This window comes from Dreissena polymorpha, chromosome 6 (assembly GCF_020536995.1).
Source record: "Dreissena polymorpha isolate Duluth1 chromosome 6, UMN_Dpol_1.0, whole genome shotgun sequence".
NCBI lineage: Eukaryota > Metazoa > Mollusca > Bivalvia > Myida > Dreissenidae > Dreissena > Dreissena polymorpha.
The window spans coordinates 20,389,020-20,404,752 of NC_068360.1; the positions used below are offsets into that span (position 1 = coordinate 20,389,020).

Genomic DNA, 15,733 nt, shown 5'->3' on the forward strand with positions numbered 1-15,733 from the left:
TTTTTTCCTGCAACACAATTTTGCTGGTTTAAGTATTGAACTGAGAGCATGGTTTTTAATGGAGAAAACATCTAATGTTTATGTACTTCTGTATTTGCTTGTAGGACACACCGTGTAGGGCAACAAAACAGGAAAACAACACTTACAGTGAAAATTATGTTACATAAAGAAATAGAATATCCTTGTTTTCTTATATTCCTAGAAAGTTATTCTTCAATTTCCTTGAATTTGTACCCCTGCTTTGTGACTGAACAGTTGAACCTAACATATGCAATAAAGTTCACATTGCATCTCAATAGGCCCTTAACAAATACAAATTATTAAAATGAACAAATAAACCATGTTTCTCCCTTGTGTCTCTTCAGGGTAAATGCCAGCGGAAGGAGCCGCCCTGTAAATATCTCCACCCACCCCAGCACCTTCGAGAGCAGCTGCTGCAGAATGGGCGCAACAACCTGATCCTGAAGAACCTGCAGTTCCAGGCAGCTCAACAGGCCGCCCTCAACCAGGGCCTTATGTCTGGCCTTATACCTGTGGTAGGTACTGGCAGGGAATGTCTATATATCTAGTGGGGACCTCAACCAGGGCCTTATGTCTGGCCTTATACCTGTGGTAGGTACTGGCAGGGAATGTCTGGGTATCAGGATTATCTGTGTATCTAGTGGGGACCTCAACCAGGGCCATATATCTGGGGAACTGCTGAAAAGGGACTTTGGGCTTTATACCTGTGGTAGGTACTGGTTAGGGAATGCTCCACCTTTTTATCTGTGGTAGGTACTTCTGTGGGGTTAGGAAAGGTTTTATAGTTGGAATAGAGGGGTATGCAGTTGGCTCCTATTGGGCATACGGCTCGGATTAACACACAGCTCTGAAAGGGCACCCTAAAAAGCACTGATTGGGCACAGCATCATATGGTTGGTTGGTAGGGAAATTTTAGACTATTAAAAAGGTCTCTTTGGCTTAGGTGTAATATATTATAGTCTCTGGGGCTTTTATATTTGAAGTCAATGATAATTGAAAATCAGGCAATTTTGTATGGTTGACTGTAATTTAAGTGATGTGTAGCCTAAGCAGGATCTGATTTATCCACAATATCAGAATTTAATGATTTCAGATTTTTATGCCCCCCTTCGAAGAAGAGGGGGTATATTGCTTTGCTCATGTCGGTCTGTCGGTCGGTCCGTCCCCCAGGTGGTTGTCAGACGATAACTCAAGAACGCTTGGGTCTAGGATCATGAAACTTCATAGGTACATTGATCATGACTCGCAGATGAACCCTATTGATTTTGAGGTCACTAGGTCAAAGGTCAAGGTCACGGTGACCAGAAATAGTAAAATGTTTTTTAAATAATAACTCAAGAACGCATTCGCCTAGGATCATGAAACTTCATGGGTAGATTGATCATGACTTGCAGATGACCCCTATTGATTTTGAGGTCACTAGGTCAAAGGTCAAGGTCACGGTGACCCGAAATAGTAAAATGGTTACCGGATGATAACTCAAGAACACATACGCCTAGGATCATGAAACTTCATGGGTAGATTGATCATGACTCGCAGATGACCCCTATTGATTTTGAGGTCACTAGGTCAAATGTCAAGGTCACGGTGACCCGAAATAGTAAATTGGTTTTCTGATGATAACTCAAGAACGCATACGCCTAGGATCATGAAACTTCATAGGTAGATTGATCATGACTTGCAGATGACCCCTATTGATTTTGAGGTCACAAGGTCAAAGGTCAAGGTCACGGTGACCCGAAATAGTAAAATGATTTTTGGATGATAACTCAAGAACGCTTTTGCCTAGGATCATGACACTTCATAGGTTCATTGATCGTGACCGCAGATGACCCCTATTGATTTTCAGGTCAATAGGTCAAAGGTCAAGGTCACAGTGACAAAAATCGTATTCACACAATGGCTGCCACTACAACGGACAGCCCATATGGGGGGCATGCATGTTTTACAAACAGCCCTTGTTCAATTCTTATTTATAGACAAATTTTCAAATCATCTTTAAAAAGAAGTTATGTTGTTATTTAAAGCATGTGACAGACAATCAATTTTCTATGGTTCCTTGCCATGGAACATTCTTGGAAAGACAGATTAGAAGAAATTGGCCAATCCATATTGACACGAGGCTGATAGTGTAGTATTTTGCAAGTATGATTTGACATTTGGTAATCCTAGACACTGTAAATTATGTTTGTATTGATGTTTTGTGGCTGGCTTCACAGGAAATGCCATGAAGTTAAACACGTATGATATATAACATCGAACTGTTGCTTCAACTGCGTAGATTCCTCAGATCGAAGACAGTCCTATCCTCGTATTCACTGATGGAACTTTATTAATACAAGCTCAGTCATTTATGTTCTTCCAACATCCTACCAGCAATCTTTATGGAGTTTTTTTTATATACGATAGATGTAAAAAACAAACTTAATGGCTGAATTGGTTTGGTGATCCATTAACAAATTTGAAATATATGTTTGATTTTTTAAATTCTTTAAAGATCTTTTGTATTTATGCATTGTTAAGCGTTGTCTTATGGAATTTTAATTGATATTCTTTAGGCAAACTTATATGAATAATTGTAACAGTTTATCATAAGATATTAAACAATATCTGATAATTATTATAAGATATTAAACAATCTGCTTCTACAAGGAAACATTTTGTGAACTATCTATTTCTACAAGTTTTGTGACATGTCAATATTACTCTTATAAAAGAACCCCCTCATTAGGTTTTATGTTTAAATGGAGTACTTTGTAAGATGTTTCCTTATTCCAAGTGATTTTTTTCCCCAAAACTATTGACATTGTACTTTAGTCTTTGTTATTTTGTTTGAAAACTTCCTTCAATACATTACACAATATATAGAAATTTGATTGAGGAAACAAAATGACACGATGAATTCATTTATTTCCTTTGAAAGTGTTTTCAAATGGAAATCTCAGTCAAAATCAGTTGAAAATTATTTTCAAATGCAATTTTAATTCTTTTATATTTATGTTAAAATATCCAACCAGCGCTCCTAAGTTGTAGTTTTTTCCATTTTCAATTAAGCTTGTCTAAGTCAAACAAAATTAATCAGATTCTTAATGTCTGTGCTGTTTGACAATTTCCAGACAAAGTTACCAACAGGAATCAGCTGATGTCCAGCTGTTTGAATTAGCCCTTTGCATGCTGGGAAATTTGTCGTCTGCTAAAATGTTGTCTGCTGAATTTCTAAAATTAGCATTTTCTTCATTTTTTTTTTTCAAAGAATACTATCAGAATAGCAAACAGTTTGGATCCTGATGAGACGTCATGTTCTGTTGCGTCTCATCTGGATCCAAACTGTTTGCAAAGGCCTTCAAAATTCGGTTCCAGCACTGAAAGAATTAATTGCTGTGTCTTGTGTCTCGAACATCTGATTCTCTGAGGTTAATGTTTGTTCATGTATAGGAATTGTGGAAATCGTGTCCTCTTATACTTTATTTGTGTGAAATAAAATTCATTTTAATATTACGCTTTCCCTCTCAAAGTGAAAATGGCTATATGCAAACAGCATAAAACCAGAACAGCCTGCGAGTAACTCGCAGTCTGTTCAGTTTGTTTGCTGTTTGCTGCTCATCAGTATCTAAGAGTTGGAAATAAAGCCTTTTAAAACTAAAATCTAGTAAGAAAGGTCTTTAATCAAATTTAACTTTCTTAGGGACTACAAATGCCTAAAATTATGTATCTTAAGTGGTAAAGGGGTAAGTTATTGATGTCATGTGGTCCATTTTAGCCTTCAATTTTACCAGTCAGCTAGGAATTGAGAATAATTTATAAATAGAATGGTTTTAGGCTACACATCACTATTAAATTATAAGGAGATTGTAGATTAGTGCCCTGTATTACAATTGGAGCAATGATGACTCATTATTATAATGCATCATACATGCCATAATTTTTTAGGTCCAAAGCGGGACATTCCATAAAAAATTGTCGGGACATTTGACCAAAAAGCAGGACACCTAAAACGATCTATCATTCCACCTTTACTATAGTCAGTATATTACTAACAAAAACTCTTGATACTTTTATTCAAGACATAAAACATCTGATATGAAGCATGAAATCTAAAACATAACAATAACAGTGTTATTTAATAAGACAATAGCAAACAACGAAGATAATATTCATCTGTTTAAGAGTACAAAATCTAGAACATTACGACAACAATACTCATTATATTAATTTCCATGGCAAACATTAACGCAGGGGAGGCTATCCAGTTGACTGAAAGTACGGGTTACAGTACACTATCTACCGAACAGTTACATTAGTTACACACGGAATGCGCGGCCGTACACATTTCCGTATTTTGTTTTCTTCTTATATACACAGATTAAACTGAATTGTGAATTGTCAGGCGCTGTATTGGGGTAGTGTCAAACTGTCATGAATAACAACACGTTGTTTTTAAGCATGTGTCCATGCGCAGTTTGTTACTTGTCAATTGTCGCGGCTTAATTGGAGTAGGGTCAAACTGTCATGCATAGCACCTCGTTGTTTTTAGCTTAGTTGGAGTAGGGTCAAACTGTCATGCATAGCACCTCGTTGTTTTTATTACAATTACACTAGACAGGATGGGTATCACTTATTGGACTGTTTGTTGCGATTTTGGTATATTGCACATTCGAAATATCCCGCTATATTGGAACTAAACATTGAATGTAAAAGACTCATTTATGACGTAGCGTTAATTTTACAAAACAATTGTTTTGTAAACCGTTTCAAACAAATACAAAATAAACACATTTTCAACATTTATTTCATTATAATAAAACTATCGATAGCAATAAGCGACCACTGTCTTGAAGACCACCATGGTGTGAATGCCTGATGAAATCAATAATTAGCCGATACATTGCGGATAAGGTGTCATAAACAACACTGGTACACACGATAAGTAGAATCGGATTGTTAATTGTGGGCAATAAAGGGATTAGCGGTGTTAAGTGTTAGCGAAACAGAGCTTGAATAGCGAATTTTATTGGGAACCTATACACCTTACATCGTTTTTTACGAATGTCGGGACAAATCGTCTCATGGCGGGACGGCGGGACAAAGGGCCCAAAAGCGGGACTGTCCCGCCGAGATCGGGACGTATGGCATGTATGTAATGCATGCAATTTTAAACAAAAAAAATAGTTTATCAGAATCATGAAACACAAAGACTGTCCCAATTTTTTTACATGTTTTACATGGATGGAGAGGATGCCATTTGCCATTTTATTTGATACTTAGTTCTATACTTAGTTCAGTACTTTAACACTCAATAATATGCTTAATTTAAATCTATTATAAATATATACAAACATTTATCCACAACCTTGTTCTTGCATTTTGTGTGATAGGTTGACATTGCTATTTCTATAAGTTGCATTTCAGTTTCCATTTATGTATACTGACCAATTTGCTTATGATTGCTTTAAATGCCTCTCTGCCTGTGTTAAATGCCTGTATAAAAAATTACTTATTAATTTTATTCACTTGTGAATTCAATGCGTCAGGTAACGTTCGCTTTTATCTGTTAATAGTGAGATGTCAACATGTTATTATGGCAGTAGCTATAGCAACCGTGGCTTGAAGCTTTATTGTTTCCAATAGTAACAGCATGACATGTTTTATAAATGGCATTTTATAGTAAAGGATCTTTGCCACTTATTGTCTATGTTTATTCATATTCTCATATTATTTTTGTTCCAGTTTTCCTTGTATTATTTGTTTTGCAATATTAACATGAAATCCATTCTTCCTTGTATGCCTGTGGCTCATTTCTTGTTTTTTTCATGTCACCCTAATTGTTATAGGTTATGGTTATTATCCTTGTGTTGTTTTTCAGATAAAACAGTTTGCTTTTTCAGAATCAAGGATTAGTGCAATGGAACTACAATAAAGAATGTATTTTAAGTTATTTTCTGGTTACTGTGATGACTGATAGTAGTTCACAATTGTATGACATAACATTACCAACTCCAGTACGTTCATGCACTCCTCACCAATGTATTGAGCCTTGGCATTTTACTTGTTTACCAAAATATTAAGCCTTGGCAATTAACTGGATAACCAGTGTATTTTTATGCCATGCCAAAAAGGGAGGAATTAAGCATTGCATTTGTCGATCCAAGTGTATGTCCATAAACATGTCCTTACGAAAGAACACCCCAAAGATTGTGTTTTGAACTCCTCCTCACTACTAGGTGGATCTTACTCAATTTTACTTTCAAAGTTGAATTACCTTACTATGTAGATGAATAGAAAAGAAAGCAATTTTTGCTGCACGGATTGTTTGCAAAATTATGTCCCTTTGTCTGTTTTTACCATTATGTGTAGATTATTGTACAGAAATAGATTTTTGCTATGAATAGTTTTGGCAGAATTACGGCCCTTTGTATGTGTTTCTATTGTAGATTACATTATAGTCCCAAATTTTTTTGTCTTCAACAGTACTACTCTTTAACTTACTGGTGGATCGTACCCAAACTTTCACACTTGAATTACCATAATGTGAACATGATTGTTAAGTATGGAATTTGGGCGATGACTAGTTTATGCTGAATTATGGCCCTTTGTCCCTTTTTCCGCTAAAGAATATATTGTTGCAAAATGTTGTGTGTTTCAACTTCTTTACTTTGTGGGGGTACCTGGCCTTGGTACTAATATTTGGATGAAAGTAATGTACCAGTATCTCGAACTTGGGCATTTGACTGTGTGTTCATTCTTGGCATTTTTAGCCATTTAAATGGTTATATCATGTGCCTATTTATTTTTATCATTAGAAACATAAACAAAATTATTAAATGCTTTGTTGGTTTACATCTGTTACCCGCCTTTCTCAGAATCGTTCAACAACAGAAATTACGACCCCTGCATTGCGACAGGTGATTCCTCAAACGGTGAGACCTCGTGACCTCTTGTGCATTTAAGTTAACACCACTCTTTATTTCTTATCCTTTCCTCTTGAAGAGCCACTCTGATTTTAATTTTTCCATGAGATTTTGAAAATTCCCAGAGTTTTCAAAGCATTGTTTGCCTACTGTCAATTAATAGTTAACCTTTTGCATGCTGGGAAATTTGTCGTCTGCTAAAATTTTGTCTGCTGAATTTATAAAATTAGCATTTTCTTCGATTTTTTTCAAAGAATACTATCAGAATAGCAAACAGTTTAGATCCTGATGAGACGCCAGGTTCTTTGGCGTCTCATCTGGATCCAAACTGTTTGCAAAGGCCTTCAAAATTCGGTTCTAGCACTGAAAGGGTTGATAGTTAATATGAGATAATATTATTCAAATTAAGCGTTTAAAGAACTTGTGAACTTAATTTGTAACATTTGTTTCTTTCTCAGATATAAATCTGAGTGGCTTTTCATATTAAACAGACATTTACTGTCCTATTATTATGTTCTTTCTTGCTTGAATAGGCACTTGGTATATTTATTTTGGAAGGCCAAAGGGAGATAGTCTTAATGTTCATTTTTGGAGTTGCTTTGGGTAGGTTGTGGTGTCTTACAGTGTTGTGTTGTGTTTAGCAAGATCATTTGTATAATTTTAACCCAGAAGATGTAATCGATCCATTTGTTTGTTTTGTTTGCTTTAATATTCTCTCTTTCTCTCTTTATGTTAAAATGTATATTAATCATAAAGATGCGTGCACATGTATCCAATTGTGATCTACCACATTATAATGCATGCATATTTATAAATCGCACATTTACAGTCAAATACACACATCATCACATAGAAATCTATTTTTTATTACTTATCAACCAGTTAACCCATTCATGCCCAGTGGACTCTCCCATCCTTCTAAGTTGGATCAATTTATTTCCAAAATTAGGGATGTCAAGTATATTTATTTCTATATTTAGAATATTTCTTAAAGAAATTCATTCAAGCAAACAGCGCAGACCCAGATGAGACGCCGCATTATGCGGCGTCTCATCTGGGTCTACGCTGTTTGCAATGTTCTTTTTTCAGGACGCTAGGCATGAATGGGTTAATTATGCTCCCTCTCTTCAAAGAATGGTGAAGGTTTATAACCTTTTACCTGTCTGTATCGGCTGGTCCACTCCCAATAGCAGGCCAAACAATTTGGTTTGACCGGTTCCAATAAGCAGTGGCGTTCATGTCCTTAAGACATAAATTCTTGGTTTCCGAGTCCATTCTAGTTTGATTGTGAGTTGGTTTCTCGGCACCTAGAGCACCGATACTTTCACCATGTATGCATGTTGTGGGAATTGCATTTAGTATTTAACACATTGAAAAAAGCTTGTGTTTTAAGTATTAATATTTTATGTGATTATGTGACAACTTCATTGACACGCAACATTAGTTCTTGATTATGATATGTTTTGAGTTTGACTTAGCAAAACAGTATACCCATACATGCCATATGTCCGTTTCTGGCTGGCTCTGGTTTTCCGGCTATTGCGTGGTCTGTTGCGTCATCCCGCTGAGATGCAATATGTTGTGTTAAATCATAATAATCAATTGTACAATGCAGTCTGAAGAGTTAATCTCTTTATCAGTCCAGATCAAACAAAACTGCTCCGTACATCAACATGTCAAAGTGGAGAAGTAATTACACTCTATCAGCAATTTATTTTTTGTCACACTTTCTTTCTCTGTATGACGGGGCATGTTGGTACTTTTTTTATAATTGGCAGTAATTACTGTTAATTTTGTATTGTTTCACTTGGGCAATGTCTTGTGATTTTTTTTAAGTTTTGTTTATTTAAGTAGTTCTTACTTTTGTAATTTTTGAAAGTAAGTATCAAATAAAGTGAGACCATTGTACGAAATATAGATTTCCTGTTGTGTTTTTTTTACCCATCAGTGTTCTCCATATTTTTTGTCCATTTTAACATTATGGTAGATTCATTATTTTTAATATAAGAACAGAATGTAAACTAGGTTTAATCATTGCGTGTCTGTAATAGGGAATGACATACTGTGCGTGGAATGCATTCCATAGAAGTATGTGGGTTAGAGTAGTCTCCCTTATCACTGCATTTGCCAATCTCGCTATTGTGTTTATATCAGTGCTTTTTATTGAGTTATTCTTTGGATGTCATTATTTTACATTGTATCAGTATAGTATTGAATCAACAATAATAAAAAACGTGTATTTGCATGTAATTTTATAATTGTGCTGTGTTGTGTGAAAATGGGGTTTAATGCATGTGCGTTAAGTGTCGTCCCAGATTAGCCAGTGCAGTCCGCACAGGCTAATCAGAGACGACACTTTCCATTTAAACTGGATTTTTGCTTAGAAGCAACTTTCTTTAAACGAAAAATATCATAAAAGTGGGAAGTGTCGTCCCTGATTAGCCTGTGCAGACTGCACAGGCTAATCTGGAAAGACACTATGCACACTCATTAAACCCCCTTTTCACAGAGCACGGCCCAATTATATTATATTCAATAGATTAACAATACAATTTAGAAGATATTCTAAGAACAAGTGAACAGTAAACTGCTACAGATCTACACATGTTTTTTTCTGCAGACAAAGAAATAACTTGGCAATATTAACGTGTCCCTGAAAAATGTACCACTGTATTTTCGAAATATCCCATACTGGCCTTCAAAAAATATGGCATGTAAGCATTTGTCTTTGAGACATACTTTGCTTAAAGAATTGAAATGTTTTATTTAGCATTATGATGTACTCTTAGTCTTATAAATTGTGCTATTCATATTTGTACACAATAATATTTATATTAAAGTTACAAACAAATAAAAAATGCACAGGACATCAAAAACATCCTCTTCGTGTGTTATTATTTTAGGGATAGTAACCAAAAGGAAAACACACTATATGTAGCATCCAATTAGATGTATATATATATCATATTGCTAATGCAAAGAGATTATTCATGCATTATCAAGACATGCTATTGCAATAAAACCATAGTCATAAAGATAAACTTTGATTTAAATTTGCATACTCAGAATTCATCTACATTTTTTATACTAACCTGTCTAGCACATTTTGCAACATTAATTTAACCCTTTCAGTGCGGAAACCGAATTTTAAATGCCTTTGCAAACAGTTTGGATCCAGATGAGACGCCACAGATCGTGGCGTCTCATCAGGATCCAAACTGTTTGCTATTCTGATAATATTCTTTGAAAAAAATTGAAGAAAATGCTCATTTTACAAATTGAGCAGACGACAATTTAGCAGACGACAAATTTCCCAGCATGCAAAGGGTTAACTCATGATAAACTATATCACAATATTTACATGCCTGTATCTATGTGTTGAGTATGTAATCAGACAGAAACTGCAAATTGGGCAAAGGTTTATCACTAATATATTCTTTTGAAAGCCATTTGGTTTGTAGGTTTGTGAACATGCCGTATCTATAGAGTTGAAATATGTTATCATTAACATAATAATTTAAACAGTGTACAAAGTATATTTAAGTAATATATTATGCAAAATACAATTGACATTTAAATTTATATTTATGTCATATGTATTTTGCATAATATATTACTTAAAATTAATGAACAAAAAAACTTATCTTTTTTTCACTTTATTTGCCTACAACCATCAATGGAATCAAAATTTCAATAGGATATCAGCAGTCATGTAATGATAGTGCATGCCAAAGCAATACACATATGACAATACAAAACACCAATGGTTTGGAAGTAAATACCAGTGGTGAACCAATTTCTAATTTAAGTGGGTTTTTTTCTAGTTGGAAATATTTTATGGAAGTGATTATGTAAAATTCTAAAGAATTAGTCACACACACACACGAAGACACTAATATATATTATTATCTGTTTCACATTATCTTTTATATCGGTAGAATGAAATCATATTTGCTTATATTTTAGCCAAAAAACATAGAGAAGGAAAGAATAGGGCATAAAAGAAACAACAGGAGCAGAATGACATCAAAGTTGGAACACAATTTGCATGTGTTTTTTGTGATATATGTCTCGCTCTTTCTGAGAATTAGCTGAACGTTTCCGCTTCCTATAATCGTTCTGTACATGCCTGACGTTTGGTTTTCAGAATAACAATGTAGCCCAATACAGTAGCTCAACAGTCCAGGCGTTCCAGAGGGCCCATCCTGAGGTGAATAACAACAATAGTAACCAGTCTTTACCTGTATATTGCACACTCGGATACTCCACATTTGAAACAGTAGTCTCCCTTTGTTTGCCAATCACCACTGATTAATTTGGGCTGGTTCATTTTCCTCTAGCATTTAGGTTACATATTCCACACATTGTTCCGCCTAGCTTGGACTGGAAAGTAGTCCCAACGTGAGTAATTTTGGTCACAAGATAAATTTGATCATATTAAACACTGAAACATCACACTATTCTCTGCGTTTTTTTCATCAACTGAACTGATTCCATTATTCTGTGGAAATGATAAGAATATTAGTGTCATTACAAGGAAACAAAAAAAGTAAATTTTACCTATTCAAGTAAATTGGAAGCCATTTAGTCTTTATTGTATGCCTTTGGTAATTTTTTTTATGTTTTAATGATTTTTCAAAACATTTATTTTCTTCTGCGATATTCCAAAATCCTACATGAATACTTGGAGATTATTAGGGTTTATCTGTCATATATCAGTACATTTAAGGTACTTTACTTTGGATCTCCCTGAATTCAGAGAAAATACTGGGCAAAAAAAGCTCAATGATTTTATATTATATAAATATAGAATGCTTTTTATTCTATCCCTAATAGTATATCAGTGGCTTTGATAAAGTAAGGGAGATAACTTCACTCTTTCTGGGAATGTAGCCTTGGTTATTGTTTTGTGTACGTGGCTTTTACAAATCAGCTTTATATATTTACCTAGTGGCATTGATTGACAATGTGGTAGGTTTTAATTCAGACTGCAGTTATGTCCATCAATTACATGCCTTAGTCAGATTTGTAGTTGCTGTAATATTTTAAGATTTATGTAGAAGAAAAAGTTGAATCAAAGCATGTAAAATTAATATTTTAAATGCACTGTTAAAAATGTGTATATCCTATACCCATTATTTATACAAATGTGTTTGTTTCGGGAACATATCAAGGACAGTAAAGACTGTTGTCTGAAGCAACTATATTTATGACAAAGGTTGACAACTCTGGGTGACTGTTTTGTCAGGAGAGAGCAAGATTTAAAAGCATTTGGGAGTTGCATTTTGACTGCTAAGTTTATAGAATTCTTATACAAAATGTTGTCTTCCTGCCTGTGCACTGTAAAGGACTGGTTTCCAGGAAGTAAAATCAGATATTGCCTAGCTTTTTGTCAAGTGTTTTCCCCATTTTTAAATGTGTTATAATATAGTATATAAATAAAGCTGAAATTCCCCTTGTTTTATAAAATAAAAGTACAGCAAATTTTTCCCATAATATTAAAAAACATATGCTCTACTGCAATTTGATGTAGATTTATATGTAATGTCAACTATGCAACTTTCAGAGACTAGGCTAGCCAAAATAGATAGTTGTCTTTCTATTTATTTTATAGCAGGAGGATTTTTATACCAGGAATGACCCATTATTTGTGTTTGACTCTGCATGTTTATTAACACAGGACATTTATCACTTTTACCACTGTTTTACTTTATTAATATAAGTCCATAAATATAATTATGAACATAATAATGAATGAGCGCAAAACTGTTGTATGGCCTTAACATTCCTATGAGAGATACCATAGTTTCATGCTTAATAAGCCTTGATTATCCTTATCATATTTTTTGGATGTTGTGCTTTCCGATTTATTTTATCATTGTACCTTAACCAGCTTTTTTTCTGTGCGTGCACAATCATTATATAAGTCAGTTTTTGGAAAAACCAGGCGTAATGCCTGTGAGGAAAAACCAGGCGTAATGCCTGTGAGGAAAGTAAACCAGGCGTAATGCCTGTGAGGAAAAACCAGGCGTAATGCCTGTGAGGAAAGTATTGTCGTAAGTAAGTCCCTGAAGTCTGCAGCAATCAAGGACAACACATTTCTCCTTGACTGGAATTTTGTTAACCCTTTGCATGCTGGGAAATTTGTCGTCTGCTAAAATGTCTTCTGCTGAATTTCTAAAATTAGCATTTACTTCGATTTTTTTCAAAGAATACTATCAGAATAGCAAACAGTTTGGATCCTGATGAGACGCCACGTTCTGTGGCGTCTCATCTGGATCCAAACTGTTTGCAAAGGCCTTTAAAATTCAGCTCCAGCGCTTTAAGGGTTAAGAAGATTTACTTAAAACAAAAAATTCAATAAAAGTGGGAAGTGTTGTCTCTGATTGCTGATATGATACTTTCAACATTTACATTAAACCCAGTTTTCACAGAGCATGGCTTTATTTTCATGAAATGTTCACAAATGTTCTGAGAACATATTCAAAAGCAATCCATTTTAATATACTTTGTTCTTTTGTATGCTAGGCTTTAGTTACATTATAGTGACATTTAAGGGACATGACTTGTTCCAAACTTGCATGTTTGGATATCATTTCTGTGTTACCAAGATGATAAATTTATCTATGTGATTTTTACTCAATTGTCAACATTTTGTTGCAATTTTCCCATTTATCATGCACACATTTTGATTTCCTAGCAAAACATGTACACGTGTTGTACGACTTTATTCATAATAGTCTTCCCATTTTCATCACATTCCATTGAAATCATTGTTTTAATTATGTTATAATAAATAGCAGTTCATAAATATACAGGTATTCACAATTGCAATAGTGTATGTACATTGTCATAGTGTATGCGTATTAAATCCCATTTTTTATTTACGCAAAGTACTTTTTGTCATTTATTATATGCATAAATATGTGCTGTACAAGTTTTTACCATCAATATTTTGCTTTTATTTTGTCTATACACAGAGTTTGTTTCATTTCTGATTCTGCTAGCATTGACTTTAATATTGCTTACATTTGATACGACTGCACTGAAAGTTCTCGCTTCTAACAGGTAGAAAAGTGTTCTGTTTTAATCATATTCAGCGATTTTATTTACTGATTTAGGCATGAGTCTGGTAATGATTTGGCAACTTTACATTTACAAATCTTGCTAATTGGGAAATATTTATGTAACAAAGCTTGTTACCTCATTATTACATCAAGTATTACATCGCTTTTTTAAATGAACTTTCTATTTTATTTTTTTTCTTTCTCTATAAATTAGTTCATGATTATTGTTTACAACTTAGGTTAATATGTGCAATTTTGGGAATCCTCTACATTCCGTTAATTGGAAACATTATTTGCCATAAAAGAAAAAGTATCCTGACACCAGGCCATGTTTATTAAGGAAAGAAATCGCTGCAGAATTTCTCAGTATGCCGGAACCGTTTGTTGCATTCTTGTTTTGACTGTTGTTACGTTTGGAGCTCACTGTTTTGCCATGTGATCGCATTCACGTGTGAATGTAACTGCATATAGCCTTGGCTTTCAGGCGATACAGTCTACAATTTGGCTTTGATATTTCGGCATACTGAGACAGGCATTGCATGAAACAGATTCTAATACAATCTCAATTTATTTGGATATGAATGCTTGAAACTAAAAATAGGTAACACAAAACTAAATAAAAAATTTCTTTCACACTATTGTTTTAGAAATTCAATGTTTTTTCAGCAATTACCGGAAGACTTGTATCATTAAAGTTGATTAAAATAAATCGTATTTTGTATTTTATTATCTGTATAATACATTTGAATGTAACTGTATTAAAAATGAAACCTAATCGCAATGTAAACGTCCAATAATAAATGAATTTACATGAAGATTTAATATTATTTTTAATATTTAACACTCTTGATTTGGCAACAAAAAACTTACCCCCAAAAAATCAAAAAGAAACAACATGAAACATTAAAATATCTAATTATAATATTTCGAGTTAGCAAGTTGTGGCAGGATTCTGTTTCATGCATTCTACCCACAAGCCTGTTTGAATGTTTGTTTTCCTTTGATAATTAAATATACCATAGTTACATTACCGTATGCTCGATTACAAATTAATACTAATTGGTTTGCATGTTTTCTTTATTTTTGATGTTTGAGGCTGGAGCAAACAAGACCACCATGGCCTTCCCTCACACAGTACTGTCTGCGGGGCAGTATTCCCCAATGTTGGTTAGTGGCATCTTTTCTCTATCACTAGACTAGTCTTTGCTGACGTACACTGCCGCCATTTTGCTACCGCACTTTTTTACTACTAGCGTCTTTACCGCCAGCATAGAACTGGTAGCCTTTACTGTACTGCGCCGCCATTCTAATACTTGTATTTGCCTTTCTTTCGCTGCAGCATATTTTTATCCCTCTAGTGTGGCTTTCGCGCTAGTCTTTTGTAAGGCTTGCCACCATTTTGAGTGTATCTTATGCTAACGCGTGTTTATCCTTCAAAAATGTTTGTTCATCCATTTCATGCAGATGTACTTTAGGGTCTGCTAACTGATATATAATTTTTGATAAGGATTTACTAAAATTAATTAATTTTATTTCAAGCGCTGACGTCATTGAAAAGTGATAATACAAAGTCAAAGCACTCAACCATTGAGTAATGTATGTAAGGTGCATAATATCAGCCAAGTATCTGTTAATATTAATAATGTGTACTTATATCAGAGGGAGAGATAAGGACTGTATAATATGCATGTGGCAACCACAATATGGTAAAGGGAGAGCACTCTTCAATCTCAAAAC

At 34.3% G+C, this 15,733-nt stretch overlaps 1 protein-coding gene across 39 annotated transcripts in view; it reads left to right on the forward strand.

Moving 5' to 3' along the window:
- LOC127835102 (muscleblind-like protein 1) overlaps window positions 1-15,733 on the forward strand; it is a 305,570-nt gene that overhangs the window by 258,055 nt on the left and 31,782 nt on the right. For 30 of the 39 annotated variants that reach the window (XR_008028347.1, XM_052361376.1, XM_052361374.1 and 27 more), the window contains 4 exons: window positions 366-536; window positions 6,882-6,938; window positions 11,077-11,138; window positions 15,082-15,163. Coding sequence is in view for 38 of the 39 variants with exons in the window: in XM_052361376.1 (XP_052217336.1) it covers window positions 366-536; window positions 6,882-6,938; window positions 11,077-11,138; window positions 15,082-15,163 (372 nt within the window). In the remaining variant the exon portion in view is untranslated. Of the gene's footprint in view, window positions 1-365; window positions 537-6,881; window positions 6,939-11,076; window positions 11,140-15,080; window positions 15,164-15,733 lie in introns of all 39 variants that reach the window. The other 9 variants (XM_052361378.1, XM_052361388.1, XM_052361387.1 and 6 more) reach the window with 9 other exon arrangements.